The sequence below is a fragment of the Lonchura striata genome, chromosome 13 (assembly GCF_050655825.1).
Source record: "Lonchura striata isolate lonStrDom1 chromosome 13, ASM5065582v1, whole genome shotgun sequence".
Classification (NCBI taxonomy): Eukaryota; Metazoa; Chordata; class Aves; order Passeriformes; family Estrildidae; genus Lonchura; species Lonchura striata.
Window position 1 is genome coordinate 19,545,012 of NC_140715.1, and position 23,728 is coordinate 19,568,739.

Below are 23,728 nucleotides of genomic sequence, written 5' to 3' on the forward strand. Positions count from 1 at the left end.
CTCCCTGTCTAGCAACTCCCATAATCTTTACAGCATTCCAGCCAAGACATAGAGAAAAAGAGAATGGATATTCAAAATTCATAAGAATCTATCACTGTTTCTCTAATAAGTCAGCCTAAAAAGCGGATGTAGTAAAACTTTAATTTATAGCTGTGATTAAAAAGCCTTTAATTGCCTATTTCACAATTTCCTTTCAAAACGTTCTTTGGGAAGCACAATCATTCGATTCCACTGAGACTTGTGTGCAAATGTTTAATTCTGGTGAAGAATCTGAACTTTCTGTGACCTCCAGAAAACATCAATTATATTTCCCTTTGCTTGATTTGTTGAGCTTTGGTTTCTTCACTGCGAAGATCAAAAAAAGCTGTCCAGAGAAGTAAATGTAACGTGTGGCCCGGAGCCTGAGGTAGTTGTGCAACATTTGTCCCCTGTCCTGGGCGGCTGAGTCCAGCCCTACTCTGCTGGACGCGGGGAGCTCCAGCCCTGCTGGCACCGAACGGGACCAGTTTGGCACGGAAAGGAGCGGGGACCTGGCTTGGAAAATCCAACATCGCCACCTATGGGGTTTCTGTGGCGGGGAGAGGCACAAATCCCCCGATCCGCTGGATTCCCTGGGTTTTACACGACACTAATCCGGCCTAGGGCAGCGGGGGAGTTGGATATCCTGCGGTCAGTAATTGTAATAAATAATGAGAGGGTGCTTTCCAGATCGCTGGGTTTTATCAACTCGAATTGCACCTGGCTCACGGGCATCGTGTTGAGTCTTCTGCTGCAGGCAGCACGATTTAGGAATTTCTAGAGAAGAAGTCAAGTGCAAAACCTCACGAGTCTGTGGCTGTTTGCATCCACAATGATCTGTGTTCCATCCCCCTGGCACAGGTCAAGCCTCCTTTTGGGCTCAGATTTGGAATATTTCAACACTTTAATGTTGTATGAAACCAGAGTTGGGGTGTGAGGCTGAGCAAGAGGAGCGTCATCCCAAAGTTCCAGGGGAAAACCCGAATATTCCTGAGCTGTATGAACATGAAGTATTCATGGGGAGAAGCAGGTCCATGGGGTTGGACAGGGCCAAGAGCCGGGGCTGGATCAGGGACCAGCGCAGGCTGGGGATGCACAGGTGGAGAGGGAGAGCTGGACACGGGAACAGGAACCCCCAGCCCCTGGGCTGATCCCCCAGCGCGGGCAGCAGGGAGGGTTTGGATCGTGCCCCTCAGGTGTGAGCCCACCTGCCGGCCCGAGCAGGGGATGCAGCAGCTCTGCTGGGAGGAAGGGCTGGCACCGCTGGGAGCGCTCACCTGGGCAGGAGAGCCTTTGGGGCGCCCTCAGCGTGGCCTCACAGTGCCTGAAGGAGCTGCAGGAGTCATGGAGAGAGAGGATTTACACCAGTGTGGCCCTGGGGAGAAAGAGGCCACGGGCAGAATGAGGCATCTGCCTCACCTGCCCTCACCTGCCCTCACGTGCCCTCACTGCCCTCACCTGCCCTCACCTGGTCTCACTGCCCTCACCTGCCCTCACCCAGTCTTGCCTGTTCTCAGCTGCCCTCCTCTGCCTCCAGCTGCCTTCCCCTGCCCTCCCTCACCTGTTCTCACCTGCGCTCCCTGTCCTCACATCAGAGAACTACAGTCCCCGGCATGCCCCGCGCGCGCCCCCTGGCTCACTGGCTGCCGCTGCCGGAAGCGGCGCTGCCGCGCCGGGGGCGTGGCGGAAGCCGGAAGCCGGAAGTGCAGCTGGCGCAGGTGAGTGCGGGCCCGGGGGAGCCGGGGGCGATGGCCCCGGTCTGCACCGTCCCCTCCGCTCCAGGCCCTGCGAGCCGGGCACGGCGCCCCGGGGGTCGTGGTGGGGCTGGAGGGGCCGCGCCGGGTGAGCCGTGCCGGGAGCGGCGCGTGGGCCGGGCCCGCGGGGCTGTGCCGGGCTGGCCCCGGGAGCTGAGCCCGGCAGTTCCCGCGCTCACGGGCGCAGTGTCCCGGCCCCGTGTCTCTGCAGGGCCCCGAGAGATCCGAGCTTCCCTTAGGGATCCCTTAAGGATCTGATATCTGAGTTTCCCTTAGGGATGTCAAGAGCACTTTGGAGCACTTTAAGGATTTTTAAATGTGGATAAGAGAAAGTAGATCATTAGCCACATATGGATGTGTATAAATATACAAGGGAGGGGGCAGAGCAGGGCCAGGCTCTGTTCCTGGGCCAGCAGCTGCCCTGCCCGGGAGGCAGAACTCCTGCCCCGGGCAGTGCCAGCCCTGGGCAGAGCCCAGAGAGGGGCTGGGGTCTCCTCCCAGGGGTGTTCAGAGCTGCCTGGACACACTCCTGTGCCCTGTGCTTGGGAATGCAGGAGGTGGCCCCACTGCTCCCCTCCAGCCTCCCCCCCAGGGTGCTGGGATTTGTTTGCTGATGGGTCTATTAATGCTGATCATTGTGTGTCACTCCTTTCTTACCTCCACAATCCCCTCCCAGGAGTCCAGCATGGAAGAATTTAAAGATGCAAGCCCACCTGAGGAGTCACTGAATCACCTGAAGCTGTCAGATCAGAAGGCTCCAGAGCCTGGCCCCAGCGATGCCCAGCAGCCCCAGAGCCAGGATCCCACAGAGGAGTGTTTCCATGACTGCCACGACTCCTTTGAGGCCAAAGGAGCTGTGCTGGATGCTGAAGGGAACGTTCAGGATGACGGGAGTAGCTGCAGGAAGCAGACAGAGCTAGATGAAGAATACTTGCTAGAACTAGAGAAAGATATGCCAGAGGAGGAGAAACAGGTAATGCAGAGCACAGTGCTGGTGTGCAATGATCTGTGTGCAGTGCAGGTGTGAGATGATCTGTGTGCAGTGATCTGTGTGCAGGTGTGCAATGATCTGTGTGCAGTCAGTGCAGGTGTGAGATACTCTGTGCAGGTGTGCAGTGATCTGTGTGCAGTGTTGCTGTGGAATTATCTGTGTGCAATCAGTGTTGGTGTGAGATGATCTGTGCAGGTGTGCAGTGATCTGTGTGCAATGATCTGTGTGCAGTGATTTGTGTGCAGTGCAGGTGTGAGATGATTTGTGTGCAGGTGTGCAGTGATCTGTGTGCAGTCAGTGCTTGGAGAGGTCTGGGGCTGACACAGAGGCACCTCTAAAGCCCTTGAGTGTCTGGTTTTACTGTTCTAAATTCCCTCTTTCCTTGCTGCTCTTTCTCCTCGCATTCCAGGGCAGATTCTGTGTGCCTTGAGCAGTGGGTGAGGTGGCTGTGGCTCAGAGATTCCAGCCACAAAACCCTCCCTGTTCCTGCTGGGAAACTCTCCCTCTTCCTGTCTGTGCATCCTTTGCTTTCCCCTGAGTGCCTGCAAGGTGCTTCTCCAAAACCCAGCAGATTTCAGGATGGTTTCCCTGAAATGTTGCTTGTGGGAATCCAGAGAGTTGGGATTCAATTTAAATAGAGCCCTGTGGATTATTTGGGCTTTAATCAAACACAAGCACATTAAATGTGTGGGATTGTTTGCTTTCACTGCTGTCACATTGGACAAACTCCTCCTGCAGCAGGGAAGAGACAAATGCAGTTTTTCACCTGTAGAACCAATCTTTGTGTGAATATAGAAGTTCCTTGAGGTGGAAAAGCAATACTGGGGAAGGACAACATGAGGTAGAGTCTCCTTGGAGTAGGAGTGACACTAAAAGTACTTCTGGTCTCTGCTGGAGCTGGTGAGAATCCTTTGGATCTCTGTGTCTCAGTTTGGGCTCTTAAGTGGGCAGAATGATGCTGCCAGTTGTGATTCAATAGTGAAGGACAGGGGCTGCCCATGTCAGGAGGTGTTCTGGTGCATCCTTTGGAGGATTTTAGTGCAAGCCCCTGCCCAGGGCCAGGGGGATCTCTGGCACAGCCCCTCTGGCTCCCTGTGCTGCTGTTTAATTATCCTGGAAACTTCTGTTAAGTTAGAATTTCCTTTACTGCAGAGCCCTGAGCATCCTGGACTCCCTCTGAGAAGTCCCTGAGCATCCTGGACTCCCTCTGAGAAGTCAGTCTTGTTGTTGCTGGTGTAGGAAGGAGTTTGTTTGATTTGGGGGTTTTTGCTCAAAACAGGGCATTCTCCAAATGCGTCTCTCAGGTGCTGAGCAGAGGGCAAAATCCTTCCTTGACCTCACACACAAAAATCATTTGATTGCCCTTGGGTTTTTTCCAGTCTGAGTGAACAGTCCCTTTTTTTCTCCTTGTGTTTATTTGTGTCCAATGAGGAGCACTGTCATCATGAGTCACACTGGGGCTGCTGCACCAGCCTGGGACTTGAGAGCTTTAGAGAAAAACTGCTGAAAACTGGGGGAAAATTGTTCTGGAACTGAACTCTGAAAAGAGCAGCAAGCCTGGCAATTGGCTGTGTTCATTTTCCTGCTGCTCTTGGTTTGGTGTATTTTTAGATAATCATCTCATTTTGCACATGGATCTTTGCCTGCTGTCAAATGACCAAAATAATTGGGAATGTTGGATCTTGGCACTCAGCTTTGTGGAACTCCACTGAAAGGGGCTATGGGAGTGCAAAACAGCAACTGCCTCAAAGTGGGAAGGTTTCCTCAGAGAAAGGCTGGAGGCAGCTGCAGCTCTCATCTTTCTGCAGGTTTATTTGCAGTGGTGTTGAGCAATTCTGCCCTTCAGAGTGGTTTGTGATTTCAGCTACCCAAACGGAGGGATTCTGTCTCTCACCAGCACCACAAGTAGTGCATCGGCAGTTTTTTATGTTCCACAGAGAGGTTTCTGAATTTTGCAGGTTTTCAAATGTAGTTTATTTCCCCTAGCAAAATATTGCTGGTATGTGATACAAGCAGAGTTGCAGAACTCTGAATGCAGAGCAGAACCAGGAGCTCAGACAGTTGGGACAGCCCCTGGTGTGGCCCCTTCCATGATCTGCCCCTGGACAGGTCACTCTTCAATTGCTGCTCCAACTCTACTCCTTGTACTTGCTACTGATGGCCATTAATTTATTATTCAAAGTGAAACATTCTGTATATTCTGATCATAAAAGATTCTGTTAAATCCTGCAGCTCTTAAGGAAAAGTCCTGCAGTCCCAGTCTGAAAACAGTGCTGTACATTCATTTACTCAGAACTTTTAAAACCTTTTAAGCCTTCTTCCAGTGACTCAAAAGGGTTGGTTTTTTGGGTTTGCTTGTTTGTTTTTTGTTGTTTTTTTGGTTTTTTTTTTTTTTTTGAGGAGGGCAGTGTGGGTTTTTTTTCTTTATTTTTTCTTGCAGCTGCAGCAAATGGGACAGAAACACTCAGAAGTGTTTTTTGGCTGCTGAGGTGGGGAGCAGGCTCTCAGCAGTCCTGGCTGGGTCCTTGTGGGCCTGTGCTGGCACACCTCAGCAGAGTGGAGCACTGAGGGTGGGGGTTCACAGGGAAATCAAGCTGGGATTTTAGATCCAGGGCAGTGCTGGTTAAAGCAGACATCAAACAGCAGCCTGGTGCTGGCACCTGGGGAGATGGATTTGATTTGGCTGCTTGTCTAAATCACAAAAACTCCCCAGGGACTGGTGCTGCAGCAGCAGCCATAAACTGTGGGCTCAGGGCACAAGGAGAGCTGGATGTGTGCCCTGCTCCAGTCAGATTTATGGAGCTCCACCTCCTTGGGTTGGGGTTTTTGTTACCAAAACCCACTGCTGTGTTCAGCAGCTGGAATAAACAGGCTCTGTGGAGTGATGTTCTCCAGGCTGTAGGAAAAACCTCATTTATTCTGGAGATGCAGAGGCAGATCCTGGGCCAGGCTTTGGGTGTTTCAGATTCCAGCAGCTCAGAGTAAAACACTCACCTGTGCAGAGGCTGCTGAGAGCTCAGAGGGAGGGACCCAGGGAGGGATTGTGTGTTTTCTCTAATTACATTTCAAGAGTCCCATACAGGGAGATTTTTTAATGTTAAACAGCAGGAATTCCTTCCAGGGAGACAGCAGGGATACCCTAAAAAATCTTCTCTGCACAAAGAAGCAGAATAAGAACTTGCAGGGATATTAAGACACAAACCTGTAAGAAGTGTTCTCAAAACCAGAGCCTGGTTCCTTGCCTGGGCTTGCACCTCTGAGCTTTTTAAGGATTGAAATTCACCTTTGCAGGGTTTGGTTGTTGTTTCACAAGGCTGCTGCTGCTGCCTCAGCAGAGACACTGAGCAGCAAATTGCTTTTGATGCATTCATTCCAAGCAGATTTTTCTGGCTGCTTGTCAGTGCCAGTGATGGCTTTGACGTGGGGCTGCTCTGCAGAATTAATGTGAGGACACCCAGCAGCTGCTGCAGGGTCATTGTTCAGCCTGCTCTGAGACACCCTTCAGTGAGGAGTTTATCCACTCCCAGTCCCTCAGCTCCTCCAGCGTGGCAGATGCTGTCCTGTCCTGTGGCAAGGACTTCAGCACCTGGCCTCTAATTTTGGATATGGAACCCTGTGTCCTGTGAGACACTGCAATAAATACCCAATATTCCTCCTGAGCAGTTCCTTCTCTGGCCTCTCCATGTGCCCTGCACCTGCAGCTGGCTGGAACCACAATTCCTGTTCTGACAGCAGGAAATGTGTCACAAGACAAGCAAGAGGAGATGCTTGAGGAGTGTCTTGTGAGCAACTTTGTAAGAATGTGGTAGAACTCAATTTAAGAAATAGGATTTTTGAGTGATGCCTGAGATTCTTGCTGGGCTAAACAGTAACATTTCCCTTTTTAATCCCCCTGTTTTCTGCAGGCTCTAGAATATGTTAGGGAACATTGGCTTAGTGAAGACATTTCCTTTCAGCTGCCCCCCTCCTCACCCTTTCCTCCCTGTGCCTTTGGTTGATCCCATTGTTTTCCATAAGGGGAAGCTTCTGTACAGAATAAAACATCCTGTTACATGTTCTTAGTTAAAACCTGGAGAAGAACATTTGAGCAGTAAATCTGTATCTGCTGGAGTCATTAATTGCAAGAGCTGGTAAGAAGAATTTGAATAAAAGCTGGAATTAGAATCTCCTTGTGTGATTTATAATTCTTTGAGTTTTGAACAAACAAAACTCTTCTGCTGAGCAACAATTTAATAAGAAGAGGGAAAATTCTCCCTTCACGTCCCTGTGAGTGCTGCTGTGTGATTTGGGTGCTGTGTTCAGTTGTGCATTGCTGTGGCAGAGACTGCTGCTGTCACATCCAGGCCTTTCCCTTGTGCTGATGGATTTGTGGGCAGCTCCTGTCGCTGCCTGAGGCTGCTCCTGTGGAGCACCAGGGATGAATGGCACTCCTGTCACTCAGGCTGGGCTTCACTGAGCTCTCAGGGAGGGCTCTGACCTCCTTCCCTCTGTCTGGCAGTGCTGCTTCCACTTCATGGAATTTGGTCATTTGGTATAGAAAGAGGAAAGATCTTTCCCATGGAATCCCAGGGAGCAGGGACAGGCCAGTCTGTCCCTGGAACCTCCCAAGTGCAGCTTTGGATGATGCCAAGATATAAAAAAGGAGGTTTGGGGTTGACTCCAACCTTAAACTGAAATCAAAGCCTGGGATGCAGGATAGAGCAGTAGCTTCCCAAAACTGCAGGGGGAAGCAGACAGCTGCTAATGAGTGACTGAATGAGTGCTAATGAGTGACAAGTGGGACTGGAGGCTGAAAAATCCATTCCTGATCCGTTCAAAATTCCAGTTTGTGTGCCCCCTCTGAACAGCAGGAATTTGGATGTCCCTGGTTTTGGTGACTTTCCCAAGGGACTGAGGGGCAGGGTCACTGGGAGTAGAACTGGAGCCAGGAACAGTTCCCAGCAAAGGGAAATCAAGGGATCAACCCCAGCACAGGGACAGCCAGAGGAAATGTGGGCAGTGTCACAAACTGAGGCTGTTGTTCCCTCAGCTCCCACTGCCTGTTCAAGGATTTCACTTCCAGCACTTCTGTTGCACTGCTCACTTCCCAAGGAAACAGGGAATATCTAGGTTGCTGTCTTCTCTAATGGCAGACTAATGCTTTTATCATTATAAAAATTACATTTAATATCCAAAGAAAATTTATTTATAATTATATAGTTGCAAATAAATCCTATAAAATTCGGGTTTACCTCGTGCTTTTCTTGTTAACCCTGAGTGTTTTGGCAGAGCAGCCGAGGTGCAGGGGCTGGGTGGGATTTGGGTCTGTACTTTATTGTCACGAGGCCAGGCTGTCCCTTGTCATGACCTGAGATCATCTCCAGCAGCCCTGGCTTTGCCAGGCAGGTTTGGGTTAAATCCTGAGTATGGGATTGGAATTCAGTACCCAAATTTAAGCATTTCCAATCAGATCCTGTAAGAATCATCACCAGTTACATTCACTTATTTCTTCTGAACTTTAAAAAATTAAACCACATCGCAATCAGTGCCTGCCATGCAATTTGTCATCTTTGCATTGCTAAAATTCGCCAAAAAAAACTCCAAACCTTCAGATTTTGCTGCCACTGAAGAGCAGAAATGCTGCCCTGGGGAGCTGTGGCTGCCTGCAGGGCAGTGTGTGTGCAGCCCAGGATGGCTTTTCCTGGGATCCTGGGATTCGGGCTGGTCCTGGACCAGTTTGGGGTGGCACTGGGGGACACTGCCAGTCCTGCTGCTGGGAATTCACCAGGGCAGGGCTGCAGTGCTTTGGGGTTTTCCCTGGGTTTGAAGAGGTTCTCCCAGCCTGTCCCACAGCAGTGCAGCTGAAATGGAAATCCTAGGAGTAGTCCTGTGTTAGGAATTTCTGTTCCAGGAATGTCTGGATGCAGGAATAAATAATGCATTTATTTCACAGCCAGCCTGCTTTGCAGGGCAGTGCCTTTAGCATGTGAGGGGCTCATCCATTTTTCATGCTCTTGCATCTTGTGGAAAAGCCAGAGGAATTGGCTTGGAGATGTTGCTTCTTGGTCAGTGATACCTGAAATGCAAATCCATTCATGTGCAGGAGGTTCCCTACAGATTTCACTTTTTTAAAAATACTTTGGATACTCAGTTTGGAAGTGAAACTCATAAACCAGAGATATGTTGAAAATGTTAGGCCCTCACAGAAATGAAAGTTTTGAACCATTGCTGCTTGGCAGGGAGCTGAATAAATTACAAAATCATACACAGAGCTCTTAAAAGTGCTGCTTTGTTGCTTTTCCTTTTACTCCTTTTTTAATATAAAGCTTATTCTTCTGAAGCTTTCTTGCTGCAAATCACTTTTTATATTAGCATTTAATGCATAATTAGGGTAAACATGTAATATTTTTTAATAGTTGAGATTAAATGAAACAAAATATTGATAGTACAGGTGAAACTTTTCATCCAGCATCCCTTGGTTCCAGGGTTTCTGCCTCAGGGCTGCTGTGAGCATGCTGCAGTTGTGTTGATAATAAAAATCCTTTCATTCTTGTGGAGCTGTAACTGAACCCTGTGCAGCAGAGAGTGCTCATGGCACTGAAAGGCCACTTCTAAATAGGTCATGAGCAATGAAGGCAGTGGGGTTTGTGTTTCAGGCAGCCCTTCCCTCACTGAGGGCATCTGTGGAGATCTTTCCAGCAGGATCCCTGTCTCAGGCCTGCCCTGTGCTGAGATGGGGCTGCTTTGTTCTGTGCCACGACAGGCTGGGAGCATTCTCACCCTTTGTGCACTGCAGAATATTAAAAATGCCTTTTTGTGGGGTCCAGGCAGGAATTGCTGTCTGCTCCCTGGGAAATTGAGGTGTAGCAGTTCCACATTCCCTGTGCTGAGCAGCAGAGTTCTGCATTACACAGAGAATTTGGGATTTTCATGCAGCCTGAAGTGTGGAATTTGTATGTTCGTGTTTAGAAAGCACCAAGTGTGTCCCTTGGGGTGTTGTGGAAGGGTTTGGGGGGGTTTGTCAGCCCCCCCTGAGCAAAGGCACTTCCTGAATAATTGGGCATGGTCTGTGTGCCCTGTGTTTTGTGGGGTTTCTTTAAAATGTCAGCAGTAATGGCTATTGAAAAGCTATTTAATAGGCAGGGGGAACAAATTTGATGTATCAAAGGGGTCAGATGAGATCCTGCTGTGGAATTTCGTGTCATGACTCTATCCTTCCACTGAGGCTGATCTGTTCTCCAGGTGCTGCCAATGGTCAGGTGAATCAATTCCCAAAGCCATCAAAGCAGGAGGAGAACCTGGGATTTTGAGCTGTTTGTCAGCTCCTTGGCATAGCTGGGAGCTGCTGCAGTGCTCCACACTCTGTACTATATTTAGCTGTTTCCAAGGAGATGTTCTGTGTGATATTGATAATTGCATTAATCCTTGATTCACACAATCTGCAGGAAAGGAAACTGCTCCTTTTCCTTCTGTTGGCTTTTTAATTGCTCAGTGATCTGTCATTTACAGACACCTCCATTGAAGTCCTTTGTGTGCTGGGAGAAAAACCAGTGCTCCAGGGATGGTTTTTGTAGCACTCCTGAGCTCTGTGATGTTCTGCCCTACCCTGCTTTGTTTCAGGAGTGTCTGCAGTGTCAGGAGGTGGAAGGGATGGCTCGGTGACATCCTGAGTTTTCTGTGTCACAGGCTGAGAGCCTGAGCCTGGCCTCCCCTTGTGCCAGGATGTTCATGGTTGAGAAAACAGCTCTGCTCTATTCTCACTGCACAAAGAACCTGCTTCTGGGGGTTCACTTACTCCCCCTAAGAAATCTTTCAGGGCAGAAATCTTCCCCAGCCTGGATCTTTTCCTTGTGCATCTCTGAAAATAACTGGAATTGCTGAGGTGGAATTATTTCAAGCAAAACTTGCGAGACTTTACATTTAAAATATATTCTGCACAGCTGACCTGCAGTGAGTGAATTAAATGGAGTTGGAAAGGAGAAGCAAACAGCCAGCTAAAAGCTGATGTGTTGGTTTAAAGCATGGAATTCTCCATGGAGCTCTCCCTGCATCCTGGTGGCTGTGGAGTGGAGCTTTTTAATTGCCTTGCTGTTACACTGCAGTGTTTTGTGGATATATAAAGTATTTCATGTCACAGGGTCTACAAGCAGATCTTGGCAGAGTTAAAGCTCTCCAGGTTATGTTTTATTCTGCTCCCCTTCCATACTTTATTTGGAGCTGCAGCTGACCTAGTTGCTCATTTCAGTGAAATACTCTGAGACATTGTCTTTCCTTTTGTAGATGAGAAGAAAGGAGAGCACAGGGCTGAAGGAGAAAGGAAATGAGCACTTCAAGAAAGGAGGTGGGTTGGTCATCTCTGAACACCCTGTGGATGTCAGAGAATCTCCCATTAGTACTGAGCCATGGTGGTGGTGCTGCAGGAGGCTCTGAGGAAGACCTCACACTGTCCTTGTTGAATTTTATCACCTCTTGTGTTTTTCATCCAGCTCTAGAGGAGAGACAGAGATATAAGACCTCCTTTTGGGTTGTTTAAATCCCAAAGATTTGGATACTGAAGCAGGATTCCCATGAAAGATGAGTGTTTACTTACAAAACCATGGATTTGGGACTGCTTTTCAAGAGCCAGGGTTTCTTTTACTGATCAAAAAAGGCTTCCCTGAGGCTCTGAGTTGGGCTGATGGTTGTGCTTAGAATTGATGCAAGATTTGGGGCTCTGTACTGTCTTGCACCTTTATACGTTGACTTTAATGAACAAACAGAAGGGGGGAATTTTTTGACACCTGCCTTTGATTGAGTCTGCTGTGGGTAGAGGATTCCCAGAGAAAGCAGGAATTGCAGGTTCCTGCTTCCCTCAGTCAGCAGGACACAGGCAGGGATCTGTGTGCCCTGAGGAGCAGGCAGAGGCTGGAGATACCTCATGGAGTCCCAAGGGAACAAGTCCTGGGGATGATCTCTAGCTCTGGAAGGCACCAGAGAGGGCAGGAGGGAAGTGCTCAGCCCAGGAGAGCCACAGGCCCGGAGTGTTGCTGGCCTCTCCTTGCCAAGCCCTCTGATCTTCAAGAGATGAAGATGATGTGGCCATAAAAGCTCCCTGCAGCTGCTCTGAGCAGTGCAGTGACAGCCTTCAGCACTTCATCCAAAGGGATTCCACCTCTGCTCAGAGAGGAAGCAATGTCAGGGATTTTTACATCCACATCCTGCTGCACTTGTTGCATTCAGCTCAGGAGTATATTCCTGCTTTTATGAGCAAAATCAAGTAAATCTTAAAAGAATTGATTGTATTTATGTACTCAGTAATGTTCTTTGAGAGCAGCTGCTGATTCTGGTGTCACATCACCAGATCCTGGGAGCTGTTTTCAAAGGAGCCTCAGCCACGGGGTCAGTTATTAGAAATGAATGCTTTGGCTTTTCCCTGTTGCTCTACAGACTATGGAGAGGCAGAAGACTCCTACACCAAGGCTCTGCAGATCTGCCCAGCCTGCTTCCAGAAGGACAGGGCTGTGTTGTTCTCAAACAGAGCTGCTGCCAAGATGAAACAGGTGAGTGTTGGTTTCGTTCTGTGTCACACTGGATGAGGCTGGCACAAATGCAATTTGAAGTGATCAGAGCCCTCCAGGACCAGGCTGTGCCCCATCCCCACCGTGTCCCCAGCCCAGAGCACCGAGTGCCACCTCCAGCCCTTCCTTGGACACCTCCAGGGCTGGGGACATGAAGAAATAATGACTTCAATGTAACAAAACTGTTTTGTGTTCTAGGACAAGACAGAGGCTGCCCTGAGTGACTGCACCAAAGGTACTTTTTCCTCTCTGTGCTGCCAGATTTTTGTATGTAAATTGTGTCATTTAGTGCCTTTACTGCAGAGCTGTAATTTTGGGCATAAGGGTCTTTAAAGAATTGAACAGAAAACACCTGATTTGTATTACTTATTTTGTAAAATGTCTGTCAAATCTTTCCTATTTGCAGTAATTTACTTTCTATTCTTTTGTATCATAAGGCTGCAGTTTGTACTTGTTTTTAGAGGAAAGTATTTTCTGTGGAAACTGTTTCCCACACCTGTGATTTCAAACCCACTTCCACCTGCCATCCCCCCCAAATCCTGGTTTAATCCCAGGTTCCAAAGAGCTATGAGGCTTTATAGAGTTAACAGCATTATCAAGTCCCTTTCCTGCACAGCTTTTGCTTTGTCACCAGGGCTTATGTTCCACTGTTCCTGCCCTGCACAGTTCTGTCCCTGCACCTTCTGGTGGAATCAGTTCAGCTGTGCTTTGCTTTATTGCTTCCACCCACTCACCCACCCTCGAGTGTTTGTTAAACTCCCTGTGACAGCTGGGGAAAAAATCCAAATTACCAATCAGAGAACTAATCCAGTGGCTGTGTGCCAGCACTGCCTGCTCAGAAATGGGAACTGTGCTTGCTGAAAGGGCTCCTGGAGGGACCAAATCCTCCCTGGCCTTTCTCACTGGGGCCTTGCCTGGTTTTGGTGCTGCTGCTTTCTGAAAAACACCTCGAATTCTGCAGTGGCTCAGAGGGAATCAATATGCTTTAAGCAGGGAGACTTCAACTGCCAGGGCCTGACACTCCCCAGGGACTGGAGCACAGCAGAGCAATTCAGTCACCTGCAGCTTGCTGACTGTGCCATTGCCTTTGTCCTTGCCAGAAGATAGACGGGAATATTTACCTGGATAATCTGAGATTTAATTGTCCCCAGAACCATTTTAATGAGCTGGGAATTATAAAATGGACAGACCTCTTTCTGTGATGATAAATCCCTCCCAGTCCCTATTTCTGTGGTGAAATCTTTCACATTCCCTGTTTCTGTGGTGAAAAATGGATAAAGGAATTCTTGAGGAATCGCCATGTGGAGGTTACTGCTGAGTTTAGCATTCAATTTGAACTGCCACTGCAAAGAGCCCTGGCTGCCAAGGGAATGAGGGGAGGAAAAGCTGAGATTCAGTCAGGATGCCCCTCTGCCAGCTCACTGGGCTGAAATCACTGTTTGTGCATTCCCAGCACAATCTGAACTGTTTGATATTAAATTCAAAAGAGCTCCAGAAATTCTCCTGGAGTTTGTCTCCACTTGAACTGAGATAAGCGTGGCAAGGCTGATTTTCCCTGCTGTGTGTGTCTGCAGGGATGTTTAACTTTAGCTGCAATCTAATAATAGTCACTTGCTAAACACAAAAACTGAAATATCTTGCAGGTCCTTAAAGTTTCTGGAGCATCACTTAGAATCCCTTCATGGATAGGATTGCACATTTAAAGCTTTGTAATCATAAATCACTTCCATCTGTGAGAGACTGTGGACATTAAATGAAATATGATCATGAGACTGTCCCAGGCAGCTGCTTCTGAATTCCAGCTTAGCTTTAAGCTGTGCCTCTGCTTGATCCTGAGTTACATTCTAAGGACAACTTACAAATGTAATACACACTTGAGAATTCATTTGAGAGCTGGAGAAATGTTTTAAGTACAATCCTGGGCTTTGCTTTTGTTTTGCAGCTGTGGAATTAGACCCTCACTATATCAGAGCTTTGCTGAGGAGAGCAGAACTGTACGAAAAAACAGAAAAATTAGATGAAGCTCTGGAAGATTATAAGGCAGTCCTAGAAAAAGACCCCTCAGTTCATCAAGCCAGAGAAGCTTGCATGGTAAGCTTAAGCCTTTCAGTGAACTTTGGCCTAACTTATTTATCATTATTTTAGTTCAGCTTCACACCAGTGAACCTGCAATGGATTCTGCCTCAGGAGGAAAAAGAAACTCACGTGCATCACCTGCAGATTTGTCTCTAAACCCACTCTTGATCTGTTGTTACAAAAATCTTTTTGAAAGGCTTAATTGTTTTAAGTCTCCATTTGGGAAAATAAATCATTAGCAGTGATTCTGCCCCCCTTTTCCCCACACTGTGGTGTTGTAAGTGACAGATTAGGAACAGCTTTTATGGCATATTAGGCAAGAAACCTTGCCTGGAATGATTTCCTGGGGGACTGGATCAGTTGCACTGATGGCAGAAAATACTCTGCTTAACTGTGTGAGTGCTGTTGGTGGTGAGGGGTGATCCCACAAAACAGCTGAGCTCCCATAAAGGACCTGCTGCCTCTGGAGCTGGCCTGGGGCTCCCCAGGGATTGGGCACAGCCCAGAGCTCCAGCAGGGTTTGGACACTACTCCAGGGAAGCCGAGGCTGGGGGTCTGTGCAGGGCCAGGAGCTGGGCTGGATGATCCTGGTGGTCTCTTCCCACCGAGGATAATCCAGGATTCTGAGTCAGACCCTCAGGGGTGGCTGGTTGAATTCAGGCTGGTTGGAACCCCAGCACTGTCCCTGGACCTCTGCAAAGCCAGGATTTTCCCTCAGTGGCTGTGCCCTGATGATCCCACAGCAGAGCCCTTGCCCAGCCCCAGAAGGGAATCCCCAGCAGTGCTGCTGCTCCTCTGGCCATCCTTCAAGCCCAGGTCAGAATGCTCAGTGTTTATTCCTGATTTCTGTGCCTGGGCAGTGCAGAGGGTGGGGGTTCATCCCCTCCTGCTCCCTGAGCTCCCTTGGCCATGTAGAGCCTTTGGCTGCAAAACCCTTTGGACAAAATACCCTCAAATTACCCTGCCCTGGCATTTGGTCTGCCCTGCCTTCAGCTGGTCCTTGTCAGATTTGAGGGAAGAAGCAAACTACTGAGACGGAAGCTTAAAACTCCCTTCTTGGAAACCTGTTAAGGAAATCCTGACAGCTATAATTTTACACTTTTCAAATATTCATCATAAATCTCTAAATTTCACACTAAAAACCCCCAAGTTTCAGTTGTTGACTCCACATACCTGGTTACATCTCTAAGCTGGAGGAGGCTGAGAAGCTTTGCTCTGTTGTGAGGTAAAAGTGTCTCTGCTTTGCAGGAATATCACAGGATCTTTTCCCCCTCACTGGCAATGAAAATGATGCCTCAAGAAAATCTGCAAATGGATTTCATTCACAGTTAAGCAAATCTTCCTCCTCCTTGCCCACAGGAATGATCTCACACTGCTCTGGGGAATGTCATGACCCTGTTAAATGACAGATTAAAATATGAAATGTACAACGGTTCTTTGGTTCCTGATTTGGTACCTGTTCCAATACTCGAGCACTGTTTGTATATCAGGAGAGCAGAGCTGGGGTTCTGACTTCAATCCTCAGTTATTTTTGACTTTTTCAATGCCAGACTAAACAGTTTGGAACGATCATGTTTGTGCTCAAATCACCCCCATTGCTGCTTTCCCAGAAAGTTTCATTAAATGGAAGCAATGGTTAGGTTTGGGCTTTCACAGGTGTGTAACTGTTGGGAGAATTTCAGCCTCCACACAGTTTTTGAAGGATTTTAGGGCAGATGAAGTGATTTCCCAGAAGCAGCTGTATTTTGGGATAAGTATCACAGACACCAGATAAAAATGGGTGTCCATAAGGGCATTTCTGGAGTGGGAGATGCTGAGGCTCTGCATCAGCAGTGTTCAGAGTCTGGAGTAGGAACTGCACACCAGGATTTGTGTCTGTCACTGCTGCTGTCCAAAATGGGAGATTTAGTGAAAGCAGGGATCCGATTCCAGTTTTTCTCTCTCTCCACAGAGATTACCACAGCAAATTGAGGAGAGGAATGAAAAATTAAAGAAAGAAATGTTGGGTGAGTAGTATGTGCTTCCATAAAAACCCTCATGACCTACTAGAAAAAAATGCATTAATAGAATCTCTTGTATAAAATTTAAAGGAGGTAAATCTGAAAGGAAATATTTGTTCAGTGTTAAACAAAACTTTTGATTTCTTTGTAGCTCTCAATTGCTTGGTTTTACCTTCAGTAAATTGGAGACAAGGAATTCTCCCATGCAGAAAAGGCCATGAGTTCAGTTTAAAGAAAGAAAGCTTAAAACTTTCTAAAACAATTTCATAATGGTATATGTAAGAGCTGGGGAAGATGGTTTGACACAGCCCAACTGCTCAGCCCTTTCTCCCTGCAAATAAACCCTCAAAGCAAACATTCCCATGAAAGGGATAAACCAGGGCTTTCACTAAACCTGTGCCTAAAGGAACTCCCCCAGCCGGAATAACTGGGGATGTTTGATCTGGGGGCTGAAGAAATAAATGTGATTCTTTCTGTAGCACTTGCAGCCCAGAGACCTCCAAGTGTTCGTGTTTGCCTTGATTTATTCAGTATTTCATTACCTTGATTTATTCAGCATTTCATTGCTGTTTGGTTGGAGGCTGAGTTGGACCTAGCCAGGGTTAGCACCAGGAGTGGAATTACAATTCCTAAGGCAGTGTTTGGTGGGAAGGGAAGGCAGTGTTTGGCTGATCTGCAGAAAATCAGGTTAAACAAACTCAGCCTGTCTTTGACACTGATTCCTGATATATTTGGGAGAAGAGACTCTTTCAGCTTATGCTGATGTTTTTCTGTAATTTCTTTCCTGCAGCCTCTGGTTTGCTCTGGCTTTGTTCTGCTCTGACCTAGCAGTGTCAGTGAGGCTTTGCAGAGCTTTACAGGATCACAGTCTGCTTCTCCCATTGTGCTGAGAACAAGCCCCAAATAAAGCAGGTTAAGGGTGATGGGGCTATAAATAAATGACAAATGCAGAAAATCTCCGGAAGGATCAGGCCCATGGTAGGACATGGCATGGGTTTCAGCACAAAGTAATATGAAAATAATTCCTGATCTTTGCTGAACTCTAAAGGGCCTCACTAATCACAAGGGATTTGGCTGGAACAGTAAATCCAGCCCCTGCATTGCTGTTTTTTTTCCCTGGATGTCAGACTAGGTGGGATCTCTTTTAACAGTGTTAATACTTTAAAAGTGGCAGTTGGGATTTCAAAACTGGGCTGGGCTTTTGGGAACCATTTCAGATGGTTTCTGTTGGGATTCTGGAGAGAGAAATCCCATCTCAGTGATGTCACACAAGGAGTTCAAACAGCTGGAGAGCCAGGGTAGGACAACCCAGAAGCTGTGTTCATCCCCAGCCTCGTGTGTGGCAGGGTTGTCACAGCTCTGGTTAAGTGACAGTGATGGTGGCAGTGGTGGCTGTGGCTGTCACACAAACTGAGGGGTTTCTATAAAACATTCTCCTGAAATGAAGTCAGGAATGTGGGCAGCCCCTTCTCCTGAGTGTTCCAAGGTTCCCTGTGTGCTGTTAAGGGAAGCAGTGGTGATGCCATGGAAGAAGGAATCACTTCCCAAGGTTTGCAAAGTGCTGCAGCTCTCTCTGAGGTCAGGAAGGCCCTGGAGAGGGGCTTGGATGGGAGTTCAGGAAGGAGTGGGAGAAGAGAAACTTGATGGAATATGGTGGTTCCGAGATTCCTTTGGATTGTCTTGTTGTACAGTGAATTTGAAGCTCTTCCCAATTTTCCATTCTTTCTGATGGCATTTCCCACTTCCAGGATGGACCTGGCTCATGGCACTGTGGCTGAAGCTGGGTGACTGGGCTTGGGCAGTGCCAGGGGGACATTCCTGCCTTCCCAGGGGGCAGCTCAGGTGCTTGGGTTGTGTTCCAGCACAGCATCCTGAAAGTTCCAGGCCAGACCTGCTCCAGGAGCACTGACTCTAAACTGAAATTAGGAACAGTGTCCCAGTTTGTGCTTTGTCTCCTTTGGATATTGAGCTGATCCTCAGTCAGTGAATTGGCCTGTCCTGGTTTTGCTGAGCTTTTATTCTTTCAACTCAAACAAGGCCTGGGTTGCCCAACCATCTCCCACTGTCATGAAACTGTACAAACAGAGCCAGATAAATGGAGAGCATCCTCCTCCTTCCCAAGTGTGTTTCCTGTTTCCCAGGGCTGCAGCTCATTTCTGTCAGAGGCTGAACCCCCTGTGCAGTGCTTGTGTGTAAATAAGCCAGAGCACACATTCCTGGCTGGATTTTCCTTCTGGCCCATGTGACAGCTGAGGGTGATGTCACCAGAAAAGTCTGGTTTGTGGCCAGGCCAAGCCCACTGGTGCTGTGTGTCCCCAGGGATCTCCCTTTTGCAAGGCTGACATCTGTATTTCCGTTCTTACCGTGTTTGGATCAGCTCCTCTGCCACTGAAGTTTGCTCAGGATGAAGGGACCCCTGAGTTCACATCAAAGAGAGCTGGACTTGGAGCAGGAGCTTTCAAATCCAACTGGCTTTTCCTTCTGTACCTCATAAGCATCCTCTGCCCCATTCTGGGAGGTTTTGTGTTTCACTCCTTAAAGCCAACTCTTTTCAGTCTTGTTTAGAGAATTTTATAATTATTGTGATATCTGGGGCCACTCCTTTGGGGAGAGAGTGTGAGGAGAGGGGAGCTTTGGAATGCTTTTAGCAGTTTGGAGACCAGAGCTCCTCACCTGGGTCTTCCTGCCCAAAAGAGATTTTTCCAGCTACCTGAGATCAGCAAAGACATTTATTAAGCTTTGTGCCTAAAGAATCATGGGGTTTGTTTGGGTTTTTTTTCTGTTGACAGTTATGTTGTGTTTGCAGCTGAGCTGCTAAACCCCAACCCTGCACAAGGTGATTTTAAGTAGTTAAATCAAAGCCAAATTACAGTTACAGTTCAGTCCTCATTTACCATTTAGGGAAGGGAGAAGGATTTATCCTTGCTCTTTTAATTGCTTAAAAATGTTGGTAATACAAGAAGTTACACAGAGAAGAGACTTCATCAGGAAATTTGTCTTTCCTCCAAAAGAATTCTTTACACAAGCAAGATGGAGCTTTTCAACTTCCAAACCCCACATTAACACCAGCAACTAAGCCAGAATTATTGCCAGAAAGACTGAATAGCAATTAATTTTGGCTGTTACATCTTAATGTAAATTGTGAGTAATCTTTTCCTGCATCTGCCTCTTTCAATAGGGTGTTGAATTGCAGTTTAGGTGAGTAATGAATCACAGACTTCTGAGCCCTAAATTGATTTTTACAGTTCTGTTTTCTTGTTAACCTCTGAATATTTGCTTTGATGAAAAACCTGAATGTGCTGGAGTTGCAGGTGGAAAATAAACAGGGTGTGTTTGAAAGAAAAAGAGCAAAATGTGTGAGAATAAGGGCAGAGGGAGGAAAGGCTTGGGGAGAGGTGGTGTTGGAGGCTGGGCAGCCTCTGCAGCTGAGTCCCAGCTCCACGTGGTGCCTTTTCCTTCCTCCCAGCACAGGCTCTGAGGGAGCTTTTCTTTAGGAGGGGGTTGCAGTTCACTCCAGCCCGTAATTTAGGGCTGAAAGGAGCTGTGGGAGGAGGAGGTAGAGCTCCCCTACAATGCTGGCTCTGTGTGTGCCAGGACAGCAGCAGCAGCTCCGGGCTGGAGTGCCCGGAAAAGCCAAGGCTTTCTTCTGCCTCATTAACAATTAATTCAGTGTGGCTGCCCCAGAGCCTGCCTGGGGAGGGACAGAGCAGGAAGGTGAGCTGGGATGTGCTGCTGGAATTATCACAAAGCCTCAAATCCGTGCTGTGCTGGGGAGCTGCTCCGGCTGCAGGGTGAATCCCGAGGCAGTCAGGGGGTGTTTATGGGTTTGGAAAAGAGCATTCAGCTCCCTGCAATTGGAAAAAACCTTTCCAATGTCCTGCCAGGCAAGCTCTGCTCTCCTGCCCAGCTGCAGGGCTGGGGGGCTCCAGCCATTCCAGATTCTGCAGGATTCTCCACTGAGACACTGCTCATCCCAGACCTGAAGCTTAGCCCTGGCCAAATGTTTGTCCAGAAGTACAAAAACACCTCTTCATGTCACTCAGACAGATGCTCCCAAAATGGTTTTATAGCCAAAACACTTTTAGGGTGCTGCATAAAGGGATGAACGTCATAGTTAATTTATCTTCATCAGGTGTACCTTTAAAAAACCCTCAGATATATACAAAGAGGTTAATCCTACCTGAGATGCTGCTGGACTGACTTTGGCCACATCCCTGAACCACCTCATCTGTGAATTTCCATTAAAGGACTCAAGTTGAAGGAAACTTGTGTCTCCCCACACATTTGCTTGGTGGGCTCAGGGGTAAGGTTATCTTTTTCCAGATACTGGGAAGAAATCCTTCCCTGGGAGGATGTGAGGCCCTGGTACAGGGTGCCTAGAGAAGCTGTGGCTGCCCCTGGATCCCTGGCAGTGCCCCAGACCAGGTTGGACACTGGGGCTTGGAGCACCTGGGATAGCAGGAGATGTCCCTGCCATGGGAGGGGTGGAATAGATGATTTGTAAGGTCCCTTCCAACCCAAACCATTCCAGAATTTCACTGTTTCGGTGTGTCCTTGTCCCAGAAGCCCAGGTGAGGTGAGCACAGTGCCAGGGGGTTCTCAGGACTCCACCCCCTCCAGGCAGGAATAGCTGTGGCATTGCCAGGTGTTGTTCCAGGCCCTTGGCTGCTGCAGCTGCTCAGTGGATTTTCCATGGCAGCAATTGCTGTTGTCACACTCAGCTCCGAGCAAAACAAAACCCATTCCCTGAGGATCAGTGCAGGTGGGAGCTTTTGCCTGGGGAGGCAAACCTTGAGAAGGCTTCAACATGTCCAAACTTCTGCTTTTCCTTTGGGAAATCTACAGTTCTGCATTGAAACCAGGAGGAAAAGAATGTTTTTATTTGAAAACTGGCCATCTTCTCTTGTGTTGTCATGCCAGGGGTTTGTGTTCAGCTAGCAGTGAAGTTCCTGTTTCACTTTACCTATTCTGTAATTTCTATATAGGATCTTTTTAAATTATGTCCTTTTGTTGTCCTTCCTCTCTTACAGCTGTAGGAAGATCTATTTTCCAGAGTCAGGAATCATATGTGATCCATATACTGACAGACCTTTATTTACTCTCATACTCTTTGGATATTTAACAATGGTTTTTAGTTCCTGCTAAGAGCCTAAATATTAAAAAAATGCAGATATTTCTCAGCATTTACCTGTGCTGGATAAATCAGCAGGGCTGGGCTGTAGTTGGGTGTAATTCCATGAGAGTTTTGCTCTGCTCAGGTCTCACTGTGTTCTCTTGAAATGTCACTGCAGGCAAACTGAAGGATCTGGGCAATTTGGTCCTGCGCCCCTTTGGCCTGTCAACAGAGAACTTCCAGATCAAACAGGATTCATCCACTGGCTCCTACTCCATCAACTTTGTTCAAAACCCCAACAACAACAGATAACATGGATTCAGTGTGGCTCTGCACATCCCATGCCAGGATCCAGCAAACCAACACCCTCCACCCCCAGGGCAAGAGGAGACTCAGCAACCTCATTTCCCAGCTTGTGAAATTATTTGCCATGTGGATGTAAAGCAACTCATTCACCTTCTCATAGTGATAACTGTGTCCAGTGTGTGGTTTATTCTTTTTTTTAATTTATTTTTTCCCCTTCCCTTGTGGTATTTGGCTTTTCCAAGAGGCAGTTCCTTGATTTGGCCTACTCAGAGCTGGCAGCAGCTGCTCAGGGGAATCCAAAGGCTGGAAGAAAGGCTGGTGGTGCCCTGGGAATGGGGAGATCCAGCAGCAGCACTGCCCCACCCTCAGATGGGTGGGACTGGCCCCCCTGGACACAGCTCTGCCCTGGAACTTCTAATAAAGGCTTGGTACTTCTGCTTTTGGGCTTGTGAGGTTCTTGCCTGGGCTGAGCCCTCCCCAGGTGGGGTTTGCTGTTGAAGGTCCCACAGATAACACCTAGCAGGAATTCGTAGGAAGCAGCGGGGGTTTTTTGCCCTCCTTGCAGCAGTGTTGGCATTTAACTTCATGGCACCCTTCCAGCAGTTTGTTTACTGGGTATTAATTTTTCTGAAGACAGCAATGACATTTTGTGCCTCCCTCTCCATCTGCACACCTTGCAAAGGTACCTTCAAATGAAATGTGCTTGTCTGAGATCCATTCATGTTGCAGGGGTGTACAGGAGCTGATTGCAGAGGGTCTCTACAGTAACTGGACCTTGAGTACTTGGAAGTGTTTCTAGAATGAGATGACCTCTGAGGTCCTTTCCAGCCCAAACCAGGTCATGATATAAATATAAATATATGTATATATATATATTTGTATGTTCTGTTGTGGTGGTTCATTCAGGTTTTGGAGAAGGTGCCTTTTGTAATTGCTGCTTTCCTGGGATTTATCAGTGCTGAAGTGCTTACACTGGAGGCCGATTCTGCAGTTATTTCCATGCAGATTTCAGTAGGTGATTTAATTAAATAATTAGCAATGGCTGCCTTGGCTATTGAGTGTCATCTCCAATTCATTTCAGGAAGTCTCTGTGTGTCTGAAATTCAGCAGCTCCAGCCAGTCACTGAAAGGAAAAGCCTTTCCAGGCACAGCAGGTTTGGTGCTTTAATGTCATTTTTGTCTGTGCAGCTGTGCAGAGTTGGGTTTTTTTTGGTTGTTTTTTCTGATTGTTAAACTCTGTCCTGCTGCATTTTAATTTAGTTTTAGTTTAGAGCTGGGCTTGGAGTCAGATGAGGTGTGAAACCTCTGCTGCCTGAGCTGAGCTTTGCAGGGAAGGCTCAGTGGCTTGGGATTAGTAGAAATGTTAGTAATCTTCCCTAAAACCTGGAGCAGTGCAGAGCAAAGGTGTCCAGGTGCTGCAGGGAGCACCAGCTGGCCCTGGCTCCACTCACCTGCAACAACCCAGCACACCCCTGGCATGGACAAAACTGGAACCACTTTGGAACCACCCTGGATGCTTAATTTTTTTTTTTTTTTAATGCAAAAAAAAATAAAATTTTAAGCATCCAGGGTGGTTTCCTTGCTCTCACCAGTGAGTTTCTGTCCCTGCCCACACTGTGTGCAGTGTCACTCACCCGTGGCTGCCTCTTGTGCCCAGTTACACCAGTGGCCTTTTCCAACCTGCTGCTTCAAGGACATGATTTCTCTTCCTTCCCCTCTGTTCCTGCTTCACCCCTTTGAAAGCCTGGGGAGCCGCAAATATTCCTTCTCAGCTGGAGACTGGGGAATTTCTGGGAAATAGAAGCACAACAAAGCTTTTGAATTTCCTACCTGCTGTGCAAACACATCATCAAATCATTGTGCAACCCCCCTGCAGGATGCCTGATGTGCACCTGGAGTTTTCCAATGAAGGGAAGGGCAAAGGAAGCAGGACT

At 47.8% G+C, this 23,728-nt stretch overlaps 2 protein-coding genes and 1 long non-coding RNA gene across 6 annotated transcripts in view; 2 read left to right on the top strand and 1 right to left on the bottom strand.

Moving 5' to 3' along the window:
• Positions 1–1,698: 1,698 nt before the first annotated feature.
• On the top strand, positions 1,699–22,232 carry TTC1 (tetratricopeptide repeat domain 1). 2 transcript variants are annotated; one of them, XM_085591614.1, is made up of 8 exons: positions 1,699–1,860; positions 2,449–2,745; positions 11,023–11,083; positions 12,169–12,281; positions 12,498–12,534; positions 14,242–14,390; positions 16,327–16,381; positions 21,667–22,232. In XM_085591614.1, exons 2-8 carry the CDS (start codon positions 2,458–2,460, stop codon positions 21,798–21,800), a joined length of 837 nt encoding a protein of 278 aa, XP_085447740.1. In that variant the 5' UTR covers positions 1,699–1,860; positions 2,449–2,457; the 3' UTR covers positions 21,801–22,232. The 2 variants fall into 2 exon arrangements, with proteins under 2 accessions (XP_085447740.1, XP_021396937.3); XM_021541262.4 differs by having other exon boundaries at positions 1,699–1,736.
• Positions 2,752–6,927, top strand: LOC146766209 (uncharacterized). Its single transcript, XR_014958359.1, has 2 exons — positions 2,752–2,880; positions 2,959–6,927. It is a non-coding gene; the product is annotated as an uncharacterized LOC146766209 (long non-coding RNA).
• The window catches only part of PWWP2A (PWWP domain containing 2A), a 44,208-nt gene continuing 29,608 nt past the window's right edge, over positions 9,129–23,728 (bottom strand). Inside the window, exons 4-5 of one of the 3 annotated variants that reach the window (XR_014958358.1) lie at positions 21,564–23,584; positions 9,129–15,680 (exon numbers count right to left, since the gene is read on the bottom strand). The gene's annotated coding sequence lies outside the window, so the exon portion shown is untranslated. Of the gene's footprint in view, positions 15,771–21,442; positions 23,585–23,728 lie in introns of those variants that run through there. The other 2 variants (XR_014958357.1, XR_014958355.1) reach the window with 2 other exon arrangements.

Bases quoted from the DNA above. Each gene is read 5' to 3' on its own strand.
- TTC1 (XM_085591614.1), top strand. From the start codon at position 2,458: ATGGAAGAATTTAAAGATGCAAGCCCACCTGAGGAGTCACTGAATCAC. The intron at 12,282-12,497 runs GTGAGTGTTGGT...TTTGTGTTCTAG, and splicing joins CTGCTGCCAAGATGAAACAG to GACAAGACAGAGGCTGCCCT. The intron at 16,382-21,666 runs GTGAGTAGTATG...ATGTCACTGCAG, and splicing joins ATTAAAGAAAGAAATGTTGG to GCAAACTGAAGGATCTGGGC.